The sequence below is a fragment of the Capricornis sumatraensis genome, chromosome 5 (genome assembly GCF_032405125.1).
Source record: "Capricornis sumatraensis isolate serow.1 chromosome 5, serow.2, whole genome shotgun sequence".
In the NCBI taxonomy this organism is placed as follows: Eukaryota; Metazoa; Chordata; class Mammalia; order Artiodactyla; family Bovidae; genus Capricornis; species Capricornis sumatraensis.
Window position 1 is genome coordinate 61253381 of NC_091073.1, and position 16047 is coordinate 61269427.

General features: G+C 40.7%; 1 protein-coding gene across 1 annotated transcript in view; it reads left to right on the top strand.

Annotated features, from left to right (window-relative positions):
• Nucleotides 1-16047, top strand: part of DOCK4 (dedicator of cytokinesis 4) — a 472233-nt gene that overhangs the window by 204575 nt on the left and 251611 nt on the right. The window contains exons 5-7 of the mRNA XM_068972403.1: nucleotides 2014-2110; nucleotides 8512-8660; nucleotides 13042-13126. Of these exons, the coding sequence (XP_068828504.1) occupies nucleotides 2014-2110; nucleotides 8512-8660; nucleotides 13042-13126 (331 nt within the window). The remainder of the gene's footprint in view (nucleotides 1-2013; nucleotides 2111-8511; nucleotides 8661-13041; nucleotides 13127-16047) is intronic.

The window sequence follows — 16047 nt, forward strand, 5'->3', positions numbered from 1 at the left end:
AAAAAAAAAAAAAAGAATTGATGGAGACTTTAGGTTCTAGGACTGTTAACTGGAAGAAAAACTTTAACCTGAAAACATTCGAGAACACGTATTGCCAGATGATTGCTTTCCCAGAGAGCAATCTCTTTAGGCTTTTGATGTTGCCTGTCTTATTTTAAGGGGATTAGCAGACTGATGGCCCACCAGGATGAAATAACTGCAATGTACATCTCAGAATAACTCAACAGAATATAATTTCAGGGGCAGCTACTTATGTCAGACTGTTTGAATGTTGATTTTGGTATAGTTAAGAGGAAACAGCTGCTCACCTAAAATGGCAATTTTGTGCTTCTTAAAAATGTACATTTTGGTTGAGCAAACCCCAGACCAATTTCCCACAGACTAAATTGCCTTTATATTCTTTCCTGGGTCTCAGAGCAGTGCAAAACTGATGGGGGTGGGGGGTGGGGGTCCTTAAATTATAGTTTGTGAATGGTGAGGTCACTTTGTTGTTTAATTTTTGCTGTGGTCATGCCAGTTTTTAAATGTTAAGTAGGTTGTTGAGTTTTCTTAGGAATTCAATGTTCCTGCCCAGACTTTGCATTCATCATTTTATAATGTCTGTCTCCAAATACTCATCATTTAAATCACAACAGCTGCTTGAAAAGCAAAATAAATGCACTTCCATTTAAAAATGTCAATTATGTAGACTTGATAAAAGGTTCTGTGTATGTCACAGTTCATATATTACTGTTTACTTTTATTTCTGGTTTTACATCTTGAGCTATGTTTAAGCTCTAGAAAGAATTAAAATATTCTTAGGGTATTTTAGCAGAAGTATGAAATGAGGCTTTGTTGGTGAAGAAATCAAGGCAAGATTTTAATTCCCATACTTGCCAAGAAAATTTTACAAAAGACAATTAGGTACCCTTTGGACTTAACATCAAGAAGGAGCACAGAACAGTCAATAGCCTCATGATAAGAAATAAAAATTCCCCTTGATCATCTGCATAACCTGGTTCAGTGTCCACTGAACACTGAATATTGTCCTTAGAAAAAGATACTCAAATGAAGAAGATAATCCCCCTCAGTATAGTCAATTAGCATTCTTTTGGCAAGTAGAATTACAGGCACTTACCCATTTTAACCTGCACAAAAATGAAGAATTTAAAAAAAAGAAATGAGAGATGAAAAAATAAAGGTTATTGTATGTCAAAGATAGGATGCAGAAAACAAATTCAATCTGGTTTTTTCTCTCCATCTCCTTATATATATTCTCAACATCAGGACCACCATAGATACCCTGCTAATATTGGTATGAATATTTTCCAAGTATAGTTTCTGACACATAGAAAAGAAATAGAAGGAATATATTACCCTAATCATGGAGAGGAGCATTCTGCAATGGATCCTCAAATACCTGTGATGTCTTAAATCCTTTATAAGTTTTGAGATGCGTGACAACATTACTGATACTAGTAATAATTTTTCATGGTCCTATTTGCAAGTAATAAAAATGAGGTGTTAATGAGATCAAGTGAGTATTCAGTCGGTACCTCAGTGTCTAGTTGTTTATAATACTGAGTTAGTTTGGATGTTTGCAGCCATCATATCCTGATCATTAAATGAGCCTTTCACTTTCTTTGAGCCCAATGGCCATAGCGCTTGGAAGGCAAGAGCCATCTCACAGTCTAGATGGCCTGGTAACCTCAGGTTACATACAAGGACTTTTGAGCTTGGAGAATTTAAGTGAGTTGCTGTTGAGAGATCAAACTGTACGTGGTGCACAACCTCGCTGGTAGTGTTGCTTCACCACACTGCTTACACTTTGATCTAGGTGAGTGGCTGGTCATTCTGGTGTTGTACTGCCGTAACCCACATCACATTCCTCACACAAGTTCGTATTCAGATCCTGGTTTCTGTTTGCAGAACCAAAAATAACTAGGCAGCTTCCTTTCGTAGCTGGTCTTTTAGAATATTTAAAAGAAGATTACTGTCTATGTCATTTGCATATATACTTGTTCAATTTCACAGACAATTTGAAATGGTTATTCCCACTGAAGACTCTGTGATCACAGAAATGACATCAACATTAAGAGACTGGGGAGCTATGTGGAAACAACTCTATGTGGTACGTAAGTTTTTAATAGCATCATTTTTTCAGTAGAGAATTGTTTCAAGAAATATCTGAATGGGGTGAGTGTCAACTAATATTTGAGCATGGCCACTCCTAAGGGGAATTGGAGATAGAGAGCTTAATACAACATAGTCTGATTTTTATCCCTGTGTCCATCCAGCATGGATTTTGTAAGTTCTTTTTCAAGCTGCACGAAGGTAAAAAATTACTTTCCTGGCATCTATTCAAATAGGATAATTTACATGGAACCTAGATTTAGGCTTTCTGAATAATTTTAATTGTCACAGAGAAAAAGCTTATTTTTCAATATAATTTTCATAATGATGATTCAATTATACTCTAATTCTCTGTACATTGCTCACGTATACTAAAAATGATAGGCTATTTAGAATCAATGAGAAGATTCTAGAACTACAAGAGAAAGGAGTGTTTCTTGGGAAAAAAAGGAGTCAGTATTTTGAGTATATATGTATATATATGGCTTTCCAGAAGGCAATGGCACCCCACTCCAGTACTCTTGCCTGGAAAATCCCATGGATGGAGGAGCCTGGTAGGCTGCAGTCCATGGGGTCGCTAAGAGTCGGACACGACTGAGCAACTTCACTTTCACTTTTCAGTTTCATGCATTGGAGAGGGAAATGGCAACCTACTCCAGTGTTCTTACCTGGAGAATCTCAGGGACAGGGGAGCCTCGTGGGCTGCCGTCTATGGGGTCGCACAGAGTCGGACACGACTGGAGTGACTTAGCAGCAGCATGGCTTTCCAGGTGGTGCTAGTGGTAAAGAACCTGCTTGCCAGTGCAGGAGACATAAAAGTTGCAGGTTCAATCCCTGGGTCAGAAAGATCCCCTGAAGGAGGGCGTTGCAATCCACTGCAGTATTCTTGCCTAAAGAATGCCATGGACAGAGGAGCCTGGCAGGCTACAGTTCACAGGGTCACAAACAGTCGAACACGACTGAAGCAACTTAGCATGCACACAAACACGTACCTGTTTACATATTATACTTACTGAGAACCTTCTATGTTGCAAACCCTTTAAGAACTACTCTATATGTAGTATTTCATTTAAGCCTTACAACCACTCAAGGAAATAAAGACTATGATCATCCTTAGCTTACAAATGAAGAAAATGACAGTGAAGTACTTACTGGAGGCCGAGCAGTTGAAAAATGACTGTGACTAAGCTGGGATTCACATGTAAATCTAGCGTCCTCACTGAACCACTGTCTGTGGGGAATTGAGGGTGATGTTTGGGGAAAGATGAGTTTATTTCTTCTTTGATTTTCAAAGGAATTTAGAGAACAGCTTAGTCATTTGAAGGGATGTGCTCAAAATACAAAGGTATACTTATCCTGACAACACTATTTGAAATAGCCTGTCAAAGAGAAGCATCCAAATTAGTGAGGGACATGGACAAAGAATGACCATTTTTATTTTCTGCTCCATAGAAAATGCAATAGAATATTTCACTGAGGCAAGAAAATCTTTAAAAGTCACTAATAAGAACTCATTTGATGTTGGATTTCTCTGACCATGCTCTCCTGGAGCTGGTGGCTTTAGGGCGCACTACTAAAATCCACAAGATGATCTTAAATGAAACACGGCATCTAGGCTTTGCTGGGGTGCAGTAAATGCACTGTCAGTATAGCTGAACTCGGGCTCTGGACTGGGAGAGTACAAAGGAAATGCAGATCTCCTTTTTAGATTTTAAAATGTTTCTTGGAAAGAATAAAATCCAAGTATTATTTCACTTAATATTGCACGACATTAAGATGCAAATTAAAACTATGTGAAATGTGCACATCACTGCATCCTAAATACCCACCATAAAAATAATGACAGTGTAAGTGTGAACCATTAATTGAGCTAAGACATGAGCACTTTCCCTTTTATGTAGCTGCTAGTGAGGATCAAAGTTGAATTCCTCTTGATTCTGCCTTATCTAGCTATTTTTACCTGCTTTTGAGGCTGCAAGCATCTATTTCGGGGACTACTTGATTGGCTTGAAAATCTACGTGTTGTAAGCTCTAAGAGTAACTTCCTCACCTCCTACCATCCTGAGTAATGGAGATAAATGATTATTTCAAAGTTTCCTTGAATAATAGTTCTCTTAGGAACAAATATAAAATTTAACCTGGAGATACTAGATTTTTAACCTTGAGAATTTGGCTGACTTGGGTCTGTTGGACCTTTTGGTTTCTCTTTTCTTAATATGTTTTTGTTAAACGTTTTGGTTCAAGTTCATCATGCATAAGTGTATCGGGGCACTGTCCATGGTCTTCCTTAACAGCTTTAAGGCTCCTAGTGTCTCCACTGGAAGGTGTTTGATGAGCTACTCGTGTTGTCAATGGTAACCAGTATACGAAATATACTTTATCTTAATGTAACATAGGACATTTAGCATTAAACACACACACACACACACACACACACACACACATGGTAGATGCTCAAGAAGTGCTATTTGCTTTTTTTCAGTACATTGGTCATGGTCTAAATAATGTCCTTTAAAGTATCACTTAGTAAAATAGCAGTAATAACAAAAACTTTAGGTGAAATACAGGTCTTCTTCTACCAAGTACCTTTGTGCAGGCCTTCAGCTGGGTATTGCACAGCTCTCTTCCCTGCAACTTTACCAGGTAGTTTTTATTCTCAAATCTCATCAGATATAATCTATCTAGGGTCACATGCTAAGTAGGAAAACCTGGCTGTAAATTGTCTGCTGTTCCAAAATTTATATTACTTCCATTTTGAGGCAAATCAAAACTTGCTCATTCTCTACAACACTAAAATACTTATAGTTCATTTTTTGCAGATAAATGCTGCAGAAGTTTTCTGATATATTGTAAAAATGTTTATGTATTTTTCTATTTTAAGTGTTTAATATTGTATCCTGCCTCTTTCATCGAACATTAAATTAAAAGCATTTCTCATGTTTCCTGAAGAGTCTTCATAACTATCCATTTTTTAAAAATCTAGTTTTTAAAGAGGCATCATTTTCTGACTAGCTATCAAAACAGTTACGTACTGTTTTCGTGCATTAGTGGGGAGGGTGCTGCAGTATGTCACTGTTCTGGCCACCCCTTTCTGAAAGGGAGAGCAGACCGATTGGTTTTTCTTTTTGTAAATCCAACTTCTCAGCTCAATGTGCTCTTAAACTTAAGTGCTAGAGGTGACATTATTAGGAAATCAAGCCCATCCCTCTGGACAACGTCAGAACACCTTCCCTGAAAGCAAGACAGGTGCCCTTCACATGGTGGTGGTCATGTTAAGCAGGAGTTGGCTGTCTCCCTGCCACATGAGATTTGGCTTGCATTATATCTTCCTTAGGTAAGTAATTTCTTTGACTACTTGAGTGGACTCTTCCTTCTGCCCATGGAGTTCCTCAAGTTTTTTTTTTTTTAGTATTAATTTTTAAATTAATTTTTAATTGAAGTATAGTTGATTTGCAATGTGTTAGTTTTAGGTGAAGAGCAGAGTGATTCAGTTATATATATATATATAAATATATATATATGTATGTGTCTATGTTTAGGTATGTGTATATATGAAAGTGAAACTGTTAACCTCTCCGTCATGTCCAACTCTTTGCAACCCCTTGGACTATAGCCCACCAAGCTCCTCTGTCCATGGAATTCTCCAGGCAAGAATATTGGAATGGGTTGCCATATCCTTCTCCAGGGGATCTTCCTGACCCAGGAATGGAACCCAGGTGTCCCGCATTGCAGGCAGATTCTTTACCATTTGACCCCATCAGGGAAGTTTATGTATATGTGTGTGTATGTGTGTGTATTATTTTTCAGATTATTTTCCATTATAGATTATTGCAAGATACTAAATATGGTTTGTGCACTATACAGCTATAGTTCCCTATGCTATACAGTTCCCTTATTGTTTATCTGTTTTATATATAGTAGTATGTGTCCGCTACCCCCAAACTCCTAAATTACCCCCCCTTTCCCCTTTGATAACAGTGTTTGTTTTCTATGTGTGTGTCTTTCTGTTTATAAATAAGTTCACTTGTATCATTTTTTTAGATTCAATGTATGATTGATATATGGTATTTGTCTTCATCTGGCTTCCTTCCCTTAATATGATAATCCCTAGGTCCATTCTCCTCAAATTTTTCTTGATCTTCCCTGCTTATTCTCTTATATCTAAACAGAATGCACCTCTCAAGATTCCCTAAAGCTCCTTTAAATCAAGGTGTTTCTTCATTCTCCAGCTGCTGGGACTACACAGGGCCATCTCAGCCATTGTGGTTGGAGCTCCCATCAGCTGAAAAACACAGGCATTGACCAGTGACTTACAGTAGTATTGCATTACAGCACTCTTGTAATGACTTGTATGGGAGTGTATAACATGAGGAAAGAGTGAGAGGTCGTAGAAGAACAGGCTCAAGAGAGTGCTATAGGAGTTGAGAGCAAGATTACTTCTAGCTCAGAGGATCAGGGATGGTGTCATGGAGAGTGTTTCTTGCTCAACTGGCACATTGTCTAACCTGCTCAGTTCCCCAAAACACTTGCAGTCACCAAGCATCAATGAAGCAGAAGATCCATCTCTACTTTTTTTTTTCCTAAAGAATGTTATGACTAGACAGAATTTAATATTTTTAGCAGCTTACCTCTGTAGAGGACTTCTGGTAAATGATAATCTCAATACTTCCATACCATTATTCATATCAGTTCAGTTCAGTTCAGTTCAGTCGCTCAGTCGTGTCCGACTCTTTGCGACCCCATGAATCGCAGCACACCAGGCCTCCCTGTCCATCACCAAATCCTGAAGTTCACTCAGACTCGCATCCATTGAGTCAGTGATGCCATCCAGCCATCTCATCCTCGGTCGTCTCCTTCTTCTCCTGCCCCCAATCCCTCCCAGCATCAGAGTCTTTTCCAATGAGTCAACTCTTCGCATGAGGTGGCCAAAGTACTGGAGTTTCAGCTTTAGCATCATTCCTTCCAAAGAAATCCCAGAGTTGATCTCCTTCAGAATGGACTGGTTGGATCTCCTTGCAGTCCAAGAGACTCTCAAGAGTCTTCTCCAACGCCACAGTTCAAAAGCATCAATTCATATAGCCTATTAATAATTTTCATAGAAAGTAAAAACATAGCTTCTGCTTAAGAAAGATGAAGAGTTAATGAAAGGTGAAATACTTACCAAAGGCTTACCCTAAATATCTGTGGGTAAGAGACATACACCTAGATTTTGATAAAGATGCAGTATTTATAAGAGGATCTGGATTTAAGTTTATAAGTTTATTCTGGATCAAAACTGTAATGATAACAGCACTAGTAACACCTGATACTAACATGGTATTTATTGTGGGTCAAACATCGTTCTCAGAGTTTTAATATATGAAGTCATCAATCCTCATAACAAGCCTATGAGATAGGTCCTATGATAGCCACTCTGCAGATCGGAAAATAAGCACCATGAGGTTGATACATTGCCACAGGTTTTTTAGCCAGTGAAGGGCAAAATTAGAATGCAGAGTGAGGTAGTTTGTGTTTCAAGTCTGTGCTCTTAATCACTGTCTTATCAGGCTCTCTTCACAAATGTTATCTCTAATAAGCTTCCGTGTGCGTGTTTCACAGATGACAAAAGCCGTACTCAAAGCCTATAAAACTAGTTACATGGCAAAACCAAGACTGGAAGCCAGGAGTTGAACCAATCCTCTTTCCCAATAAGGGTCCTCGCTTGATGAATTTCACAAGAGGTTAGCTTGAATTTACACGAAAATTTAATAAGTAAGAAAGAAAACATTTCTTTAAAGTCTAGATACTGGCCAGATGCTAGCAGTGAAAATTGATCAATGAACGAGCATTAGAGTCCTCTATATACCCAGCTTCTGACGGGAAACAGTAAAGCGTTAAGACCAACACACAAGGAGTAATTGAAAAACAAGATTTTCCTTTGAATTGGCTTTCAGCTGTGGTTCAGAGACGGGAGAAAAGCATGTGAGCAAGAGCTCTCAGGGCCGATTTCCTGAGGCAGGGGAAGTCAGTTGTAGCCTTGAAGGACAGTAGAATTGGATGGAGCTAAAGAAAGAGAGGATTTGAGGTGGAAAGGGAAGTGGAGAACGTAAAGTCAGAGATCGGGCCACACTCAGGTGTGGAGACGTCATCAGGATCCTGTGACATGATGTGTGTTTTGGCGAGCCTGAGAAGCGAAGTGGGATTTGGATTCTTGGGCAGGAGAGCAGCATTGTGAAACAGGATGAAAGGATGCAGAGAAGTGAGTATGTTTCAGGATCCGAGGAGAGAGTTTGTTAATGCAAAGTCTGTCTTCAGAGTGCCCAGCACAGAGAGGGTAAACGGGTCTCGGCCTTGCTCCTCTGTGGTTACCCCGTGTCTCAGTGTCTGACCACTGAATCTCTGCATTTGCGTGTTTCCTAGAGAAATGAAGGTGATCTCTTCCACCGACTGTGGCATATCATGAATGAAATCCTGGATCTGCGGCGGCAGGTGTTGGTGGGGCACCTCACCCATGACCGGATGAAGGACGTGAAGCGTCACATCACCGCCCGCCTGGACTGGGGCAACGAGTGAGTACCCGCCACCGCAGGGACGAGCGCTGGTGGGTGCGCACAAGGGCGTGACTGCAACAGGGTGTGAGGCACCGTGTGCTCGTACCTCTGGGAAACACCAGAGGAAGCTTTCCCCGTTTTCTCCTTTGGGGGGCTTGGTGCAGACTGTCACTGATGGAGCTGAGAACCACATCTTCTAGGGCTGGTCTGGGTCCCAGGATGTTGTCAGTTCTCTACTGCCCTGTGTGGTCTGACAGTGTGCACGTGTTCACGAAATACAAAACGTCACTGGGGTCAGTCAGATATATGACTTCCACTGAGAGTACTACTACTGTGTGCTCAGTCCTGTCCAACTGTGCAACCCCAGGGGCTGAAGCCCACCAGGCTTCCCTGTCCATGGACTTTTCCAGGCAAGAATACTGGAGTGGCTTGCCATTTCCTTCTCCACACTGAGAGTACATCTTGTTTCAAAAAGGCTTTCGGTTTGACATGTGTTTTCCTTTCTAAATATATCCCTCTTTTCTGTTGTGGTGATAGATTATTGATGTTATGTGGAGGGAGATTCCTTCTGTTAAAAGTCTTAGGGACAGGTATCCTGGGTGGTGGTGGGGAAAGGGTGAGGGGTGGCTTTCCTTCCTGCCCCGATTCTGCCTGTGCATATATGTTAGTGTCTTTTGAGGAGCTGCTTGGGAAAACTTGATAAAAAGCTGATCTTGACCCAGATTTGCTCTTAAAAGAAAAAAGACATAACTGACTAATCTAAAACACTAGCCAAGTACTTTAAATACTAAATCTAGTCATTTAAAGCAGTGATCAAGGCTGATATTGTGCTAAATATGAATGTTAATATATGAATGAGAAATTAGAATAAGCCAACTTTGACTATGATGTTAGGCTTATGTGGGCTCAAGTGTAAGGAAGATAAGTGGTCCCTTGGTATCCTATAAGGTCATGGCCTCCCTCTCTCCCAAAGTCCCCATTCACTGTTTGGACCTTCAGAGCATCTTCAGTTCAGTTCAGTTCAGTTGCTCAGCTGTGTCCGACTCTTTGTGACGCCTTGAACTGTAGCAAGCCAGGCCTCCCTGTCCATCACCAACTCCTGGAGTTTACACAAACTCCATATCCATCAAGTCAGTGATGCCATCCAGCCATCTCATCCTCTGTCATCCCCTTCTCCTCCTCCCCCCAATCCCTCCCAGTATCAGAGTCTTTTCCAATGAGTCAACTCTTTGCATGAGGTGGCCAAAGTACTGGAGTTTCAGCTTTAGCATCCTTCCTTCCAAAGAACACCCAGGACTGATCTCCTTTAGAATGGACTGGCTGGATCTCCTTGCAGTCCAAGGGACTCTCAAGAGTCTTCTCCAGCACCACAGTTCAAAAGCACCAATTCTTTAGCACTCAGCTTTCTTTATTGTCCAACTCTCACATCCATACATGACTAATGGAAAAACCATAGCCTTGGCTAGACGTACCTCTGTTGGCAAAGTAATGTCTCCTCTTTTGAATATGCTATCTAGGTTGGTCATAACTTTCCTTCCAAGGAGTAAGCATCTTTTCATTTCATGGCTGCAGTCACCATCTGCAGTGATTTTGAAGCCCCCCAAAATAAAGTCAGCCACTGTTTCCCCTGTTTCCCCATCTATTTCCCATGAAGTGATGGGACCAGAATCATGATGCCATGATTCAGTTTTCTGAATGTTGAGCTTAAAGCCAACTTTTTCACTCTCCTCTCTCAGTTTCATCAGCAGGCTCTTTAGTTCTTCACTTTCTGCCATAAGGGTGGTGTCATTTGCATATCTAAGATTATTGATATTTCTCCCAGCACTCTTGATTCCAGCTCTGCTTCATCCAGCCCAGCGTTTCTCATGATGTACTCTGCATATAAGTTAAATAAGCAGGGTGACAATATACAGCCTTGACATACTCCTTTTCCTATTTGGGACCAGTCGTTGTTCGATGTCCAGTTCTGTTGCTTCCTGACCTGCATACAGGTTTCTCAAGAGGCAGGTCAGGTGGTCTGGTATTCCCATCTGTTTCAGAATTTTCCACAATTTATTGTGATTCACACAGTTTATTGTGATCCTGTGTGGATCAGAGCATCTTAGAGCAACAGAAAAAAAAAAAAAGCAGATAGGAAAGAAGAAGGCAGTAAAAGATACCACAGATGATTTTGCCCCTTACTGAATCTGGAAAAATCAATTTGCAATAAAGAGTAATGCTTACTTTAAGTATAGGATGTCACTTTATCAGAAGGCAGTTCTGATTCCTGCTAAGACATATGGATGCGAGAATTGGACTGTGAAGAAAGCTGAGTGCCAAAGAATTGATGCTTTTGAACTGTGGTGCTGGAGAAGACTCTTGAGAGTCCCTTAGACTGCAAGGAGATCCAGCCAGTCCATTCTAAAGGAGATCAGCCCTGGGTGTTGTTTGGAAGGAATGATGCTAAAGCTGAAACTCCAGTACTTTGGCCACCTCATGCAAAGAGTTGACTCATTGGAAAAGACTCTGATGCTGGGAGATATTGGGGGCAGGAGGAAAAGGGGACGACAGAGGATGAGATGGCTGGGTGGCATCACTGACTCGATGGACGTGAGTTTGAGTGAACTCTGGGAGATGGTGATGGACAGGGAGACCTGGCGTTCTGTGATTCATGGGGTCGCAAAGAGTCGGACATGACTGAACGACTGAACTGAACTGAACTGAAAACTTATACTACAGGAATGAAGTATATAAGACATTTTAAACCTCTATCTTGTTCAGAGTCCTTCTGTTATTTTGCTGAGTGAGCTGTGCCCTTCATCCTTTTATACACAGTCAAGAGAGCAGCCCTAATTCATTAATCTCGGGGAGATTCATTCCTTGTGGGGAATCAAGGGCAGGGGTGAAATATAGCAAGACACTGAACTCAGAACTCTCCTCTTTTAAGATGTGAGGCAAATTCCTGAGCCCTCCTTGACTTCAGTTTCTTCGCTTGTCGCTTGTCAAAGGAGTAAGTTGAGCCAAAAGAGATCTAAGGCCCCGTCCACTCCAGACCAATGTGATTCACAGCACGGAGCGCTTCCTGAGAATGGGATATGCCAGCCATGTGCAGGGAGCCTCCGGTCTCACTGTGTGTGATGGGGTGGCCCTTTGAGGGGCAGATCTGAAGACTGTTTGACCACGACCTAGGCTGCCCATCTTTCATGTTTTGAATGTTTTTCAATGTTTTTCCTTTTTGTTTTGAAAAAAACTTGGTTCTCTGAATCATGTTGGCCCTTAGTCATCATGCCGAGCCTCCTTTAAAAGACTAGTTTGTAAATAGGAAGAAAGTTGGATGAAGTTAGCTTATCAAAAATAGCTTAGAAATATAGAGCAGGCAAGAAGATGATACTTTTTCAGTTTTAGGAAGGAAGATAATGACATACGGAAGGGAAAAGAGGGAAAAACATTAATTATGACTGAATCATGGCTCAGTTTTGACTCATGTAAGTTCCAGCTTATGCTTTGGGCACTTCTATGGCTAATTTATGGTAAGTTGGTAAAACATGGATGTATGAAAATGAGCAATATAATTTATTTAGATCATCCTCAAATTCATGAATTTTCAGAGGTCTGATTTTGCTTTCTTTGAGTTTGACAACTTATTTAAAATGTCTTACAGTTTACAGATTGTGCATTTACTGTTTTCCTTTAAATATAGTTTTCTTACTGAAAGGGAAAAACAAAAGTGGAGGAAGCTTGGGAGGAGGAGGAGATAGTCATCTCACTCCCTATCAAGGCCATCAGAAGAAATGTTCTTGCCTGAAAGCCTCAAACAGAGTCACAGCAATGGCAGCTTCTTCCCCATTCTCCATAGAGCCCTGTGCTGTCCTTTGACTTTCCTGTGATGATGATAGTGGAGGGAGAATCAATTCATTCTTCCTTCCTGATGTCCCAGTGCAGTTCAGTGACTGTGTTAACATAAAACCAACCCCTGGTGCCAGGTCTAATCCTCAGGGCCAGGCTTCCCTCTCCTTAACTCTGTGTTCTAGAACAAAATTATGTCTTATGTCTAGTTTCCAGGCCAGCACAATGAGGGAGGTTTCTGTGGTAAGAGTTTGTAGAGTGCTAAAGGCTCCCCACTCGGTAGAACCAAGGCCCCCAGTGGCAAAGGCGCAGCACCAAGAAGGCCGGCCCATCCCCACCCCATCCCTGTTTCCTTGCCTTTGTAATCTTCTGTTCCTCAAGTTATACCCAGTGTTCAGCCTGCTTGCTTAGTCCAAGCACAGTGAAAGGTTAATATAAAGTAAAAAGGTTGGGTGAGAGAAGCACAGAGGGTGATGTATTGAATTTTTTTTAGAGTGATACAGTAATGATGATTATTTTAAATATATTCTGTTGAGCTGACTTTTCTTCCAAACATTTGCAATTTGTCCTCTAGACAACTGGGACTGGACCTGGTGCCTAGGAAAGAGTATGCGATGGTGGATCCAGAGGACATCAGCATTACTGAGCTCTACCGATTGGTAGGTATAGGAATCTGTGGCTCACAGTCTCACTGCTAATTTTGTGGTTTCCATGACACTTCTCATTCTTGCTTGATTTTGTAAGAACAGGATGTTCCAGGTTTAATTTGGAGCAAGTAAAGAGAATTGAGAGCTGAGGTGACCCTGCCCCAAGTACAACACCGAGATAATTTACCAGTCTCAGAACTACCTGACATTCCTACTGAGCCCTCAGCTCCCAGACACTAGGAAGTAAAGCCAGAGAAGTTTTAAGTTCTTTTCCTAAATCTCTGTACTTTGCCTGGACTAGTGAAATGCTTACAACTTGTGTATTTATCTGTCGTACATCAAGATGTTTTTACTAATTGTTTCCAGTTAGTGCTCATCAGCGTATTAACTCCCTTCCCTCCCATCTTATCACTACATGCACAGACTCCTGAAAGTATCTCCTCGGTCTCCAAATGCTGGTCTTAGCCCCCATCTCTCCAAGACCATTTCTAAGTACTGAAGCTTATTAATAATCATAAGCTATTTGGTCATATCACCCACCACGACATCACCCATGATTTGAATTTTTTACCTAGTTACATGATAGGTTACAGTCTACTTATATACTTGGCATCTAGGTTCCCTGAACGATCCATCTGTCTTGTATTTTGCCTCATAGTCTTAATATTTGTATAAAGTTTACCTAATCTCGTGTTATTCCCTGGTGGTGTGATGTTTCAGTCGCTGTCGTCTTTCACTCTTGCAACCCCAGGCTCTGTAGTCTGCCAGGGCTGCTCTGTCCATGGGATTTCCCCGGTAAGAATACTGGAACGGGTTGCTGTTTCCTCTCTACGGGTCTTCCTGACCCAGAGATCAGACCTGGGTCTTATTCATTGCAGATGGGTTTTTTACCAACTGAGCCGCCAGGGAAGTCCCTGTTATTCACTAAGCTCTTTTAAAACCTCAAATCCAAGAAAAATGTGGCTGGTAAGACATTCAGTCATCATCCCAGGTGTAATTTTGCTTTGCTCTAGTTTCTGCTCTATCTTTCCATAATGTCCCAAGGAGGAATGGCTGTGGTCAACACTGGATTCCTTTTTTGGAAGATCCTGCCTCTTTGGAGGTAACTACATTCTTCATAGAATCTCAGATTATTCTTGACCTGAAATTATCTGAAAAACATGCGAAAAAAATCATTCGTAAATCCAATATGCATACGTCTGATTTGAGAAAGTGATTTTTAATACCGCATTCAGTTTTTTTCCTTTGTCATCAATCTGTTCAGATTATTTAACACTCATTATGTCAGTTGGAATAAATTCTTTTTCTGTGAAGAATTTCCTTTACATTGAGCTTCTTGAGAGTGGTGTTTCCTGCTGTATCCCTCTGTGACATTAGTGCTAAGTGGAGTATCAAGCACAGAGCAAAAACACAGTTAAAGAGTGGTTGGAGGGAGGAGGGCAGAGGCGATTAAAAGTAAAGTTTAATGTGGTCACTAACCCTTAGCTTATGTGTGTGTATATATATGTATATATGGCAAAATCACTAGAATTTGTCAGATACATCCTCTAATGGGATATTTGTATTGTAGTTTATTTAACTGTTGGGCATCAAATTTTGTCTCTCACTTTTGTTTAATTTCTCAATCAGTCTGAAGTTTCCCCAGAGTGATGTCTTATCTCCCTTTGTTACGTCTGAAATCATCTCGTACAGTGCTTTGCACTCAATAAGCAATCACTTAATGGTTTTGAAGTCATTATGATATTATGAGAAGACCATGGCTGTAGATCAAGAAAACTAGATTTGAATTTCATCTCTTCCTTCTACCAGCTCTCTGATCTTGGACTTATTGCTCAATGTTTCAGCACTTCAGTTTCTTCGTCTATTAAATGGAGAAATCATTCTTATCATGTTTGTTTGGGAGATTAAATAAGACATGCATGTGAAATGCCTTTCCTTGACAGATAACATTTGCAAAACACCTAAGCATTCGGTCAGTCTTCATTCTTTTCTCATCTTTATTTCATCCTTGTAAGAGAGGCATGGTGGGAAGAATAATTATTACCTTACATGCTCTGTCTTTGGGGCTTCCCTGGTAGCTCAGCTGGTAAAGAACCCACTAGTAGTGCAGGAGACCCCAGTTCGATTCCTGAGTTGGGAAGATCCACTGGAGAAGGGATAGGCTACCCACTCCAGTATTCTTGGGCTTCCCTGGTGGCTCAGCTAGTAAAGAATCAGCCTGCAACACAGGAGACTGAGTTTGATCCCTGGATTGGGAAGATCCCCTGGAGAAGAGAATTCTATGGACTTTATAGGCCGTGGGGTCACAAAGAGTCAGACACGACTGGGTGAATTTCACTATGCTACCTCTTAAAATTAGATTTGACTGTGTTCAATGAAATAAATAACAGAAGCTTGGACATGATAAAAATTTATTTCTCTTTGATAGTACAGAAGCCCAGGCAGCAGGTCTTGGGCTTATTTGTGGATTCATTATGTCAGAAGCAAAATAAGGATCCTTTATCCAGGATACTTCACAGTACAACATGGTTGCAAGAACTCTAGCCATTACATTGCTCTCCAACAGTAGGAAGGAGGATGATTTCTTTCAGTTGACTCAGCTACTTTAATGAGCCCTTTTGGAAACGCCACACAATACTTGCCCTTGTATTTCTTTGCCTAGGGCATTGTCACATCCCCATATTTAGCTAGGGATGTCAGATATTTGATAAGCAACTAACAGTGTCAAAAATATATTTTATTTTCCCAAGTTTGATTTTGTATGCATGTAATTTTATCTATCTGCCTTTTACTTAATGTCTTCTATAGGATGAGAAGTTTTTTTCATCTCTTTGGACATTCCAATTTGTTGTGGCTGCTAGGAGTGTTATGTTGATAGAATTCTGGGGTCTTATCTGGGCTGTGATGACTGTATTTTTTTGTATTTTATATTT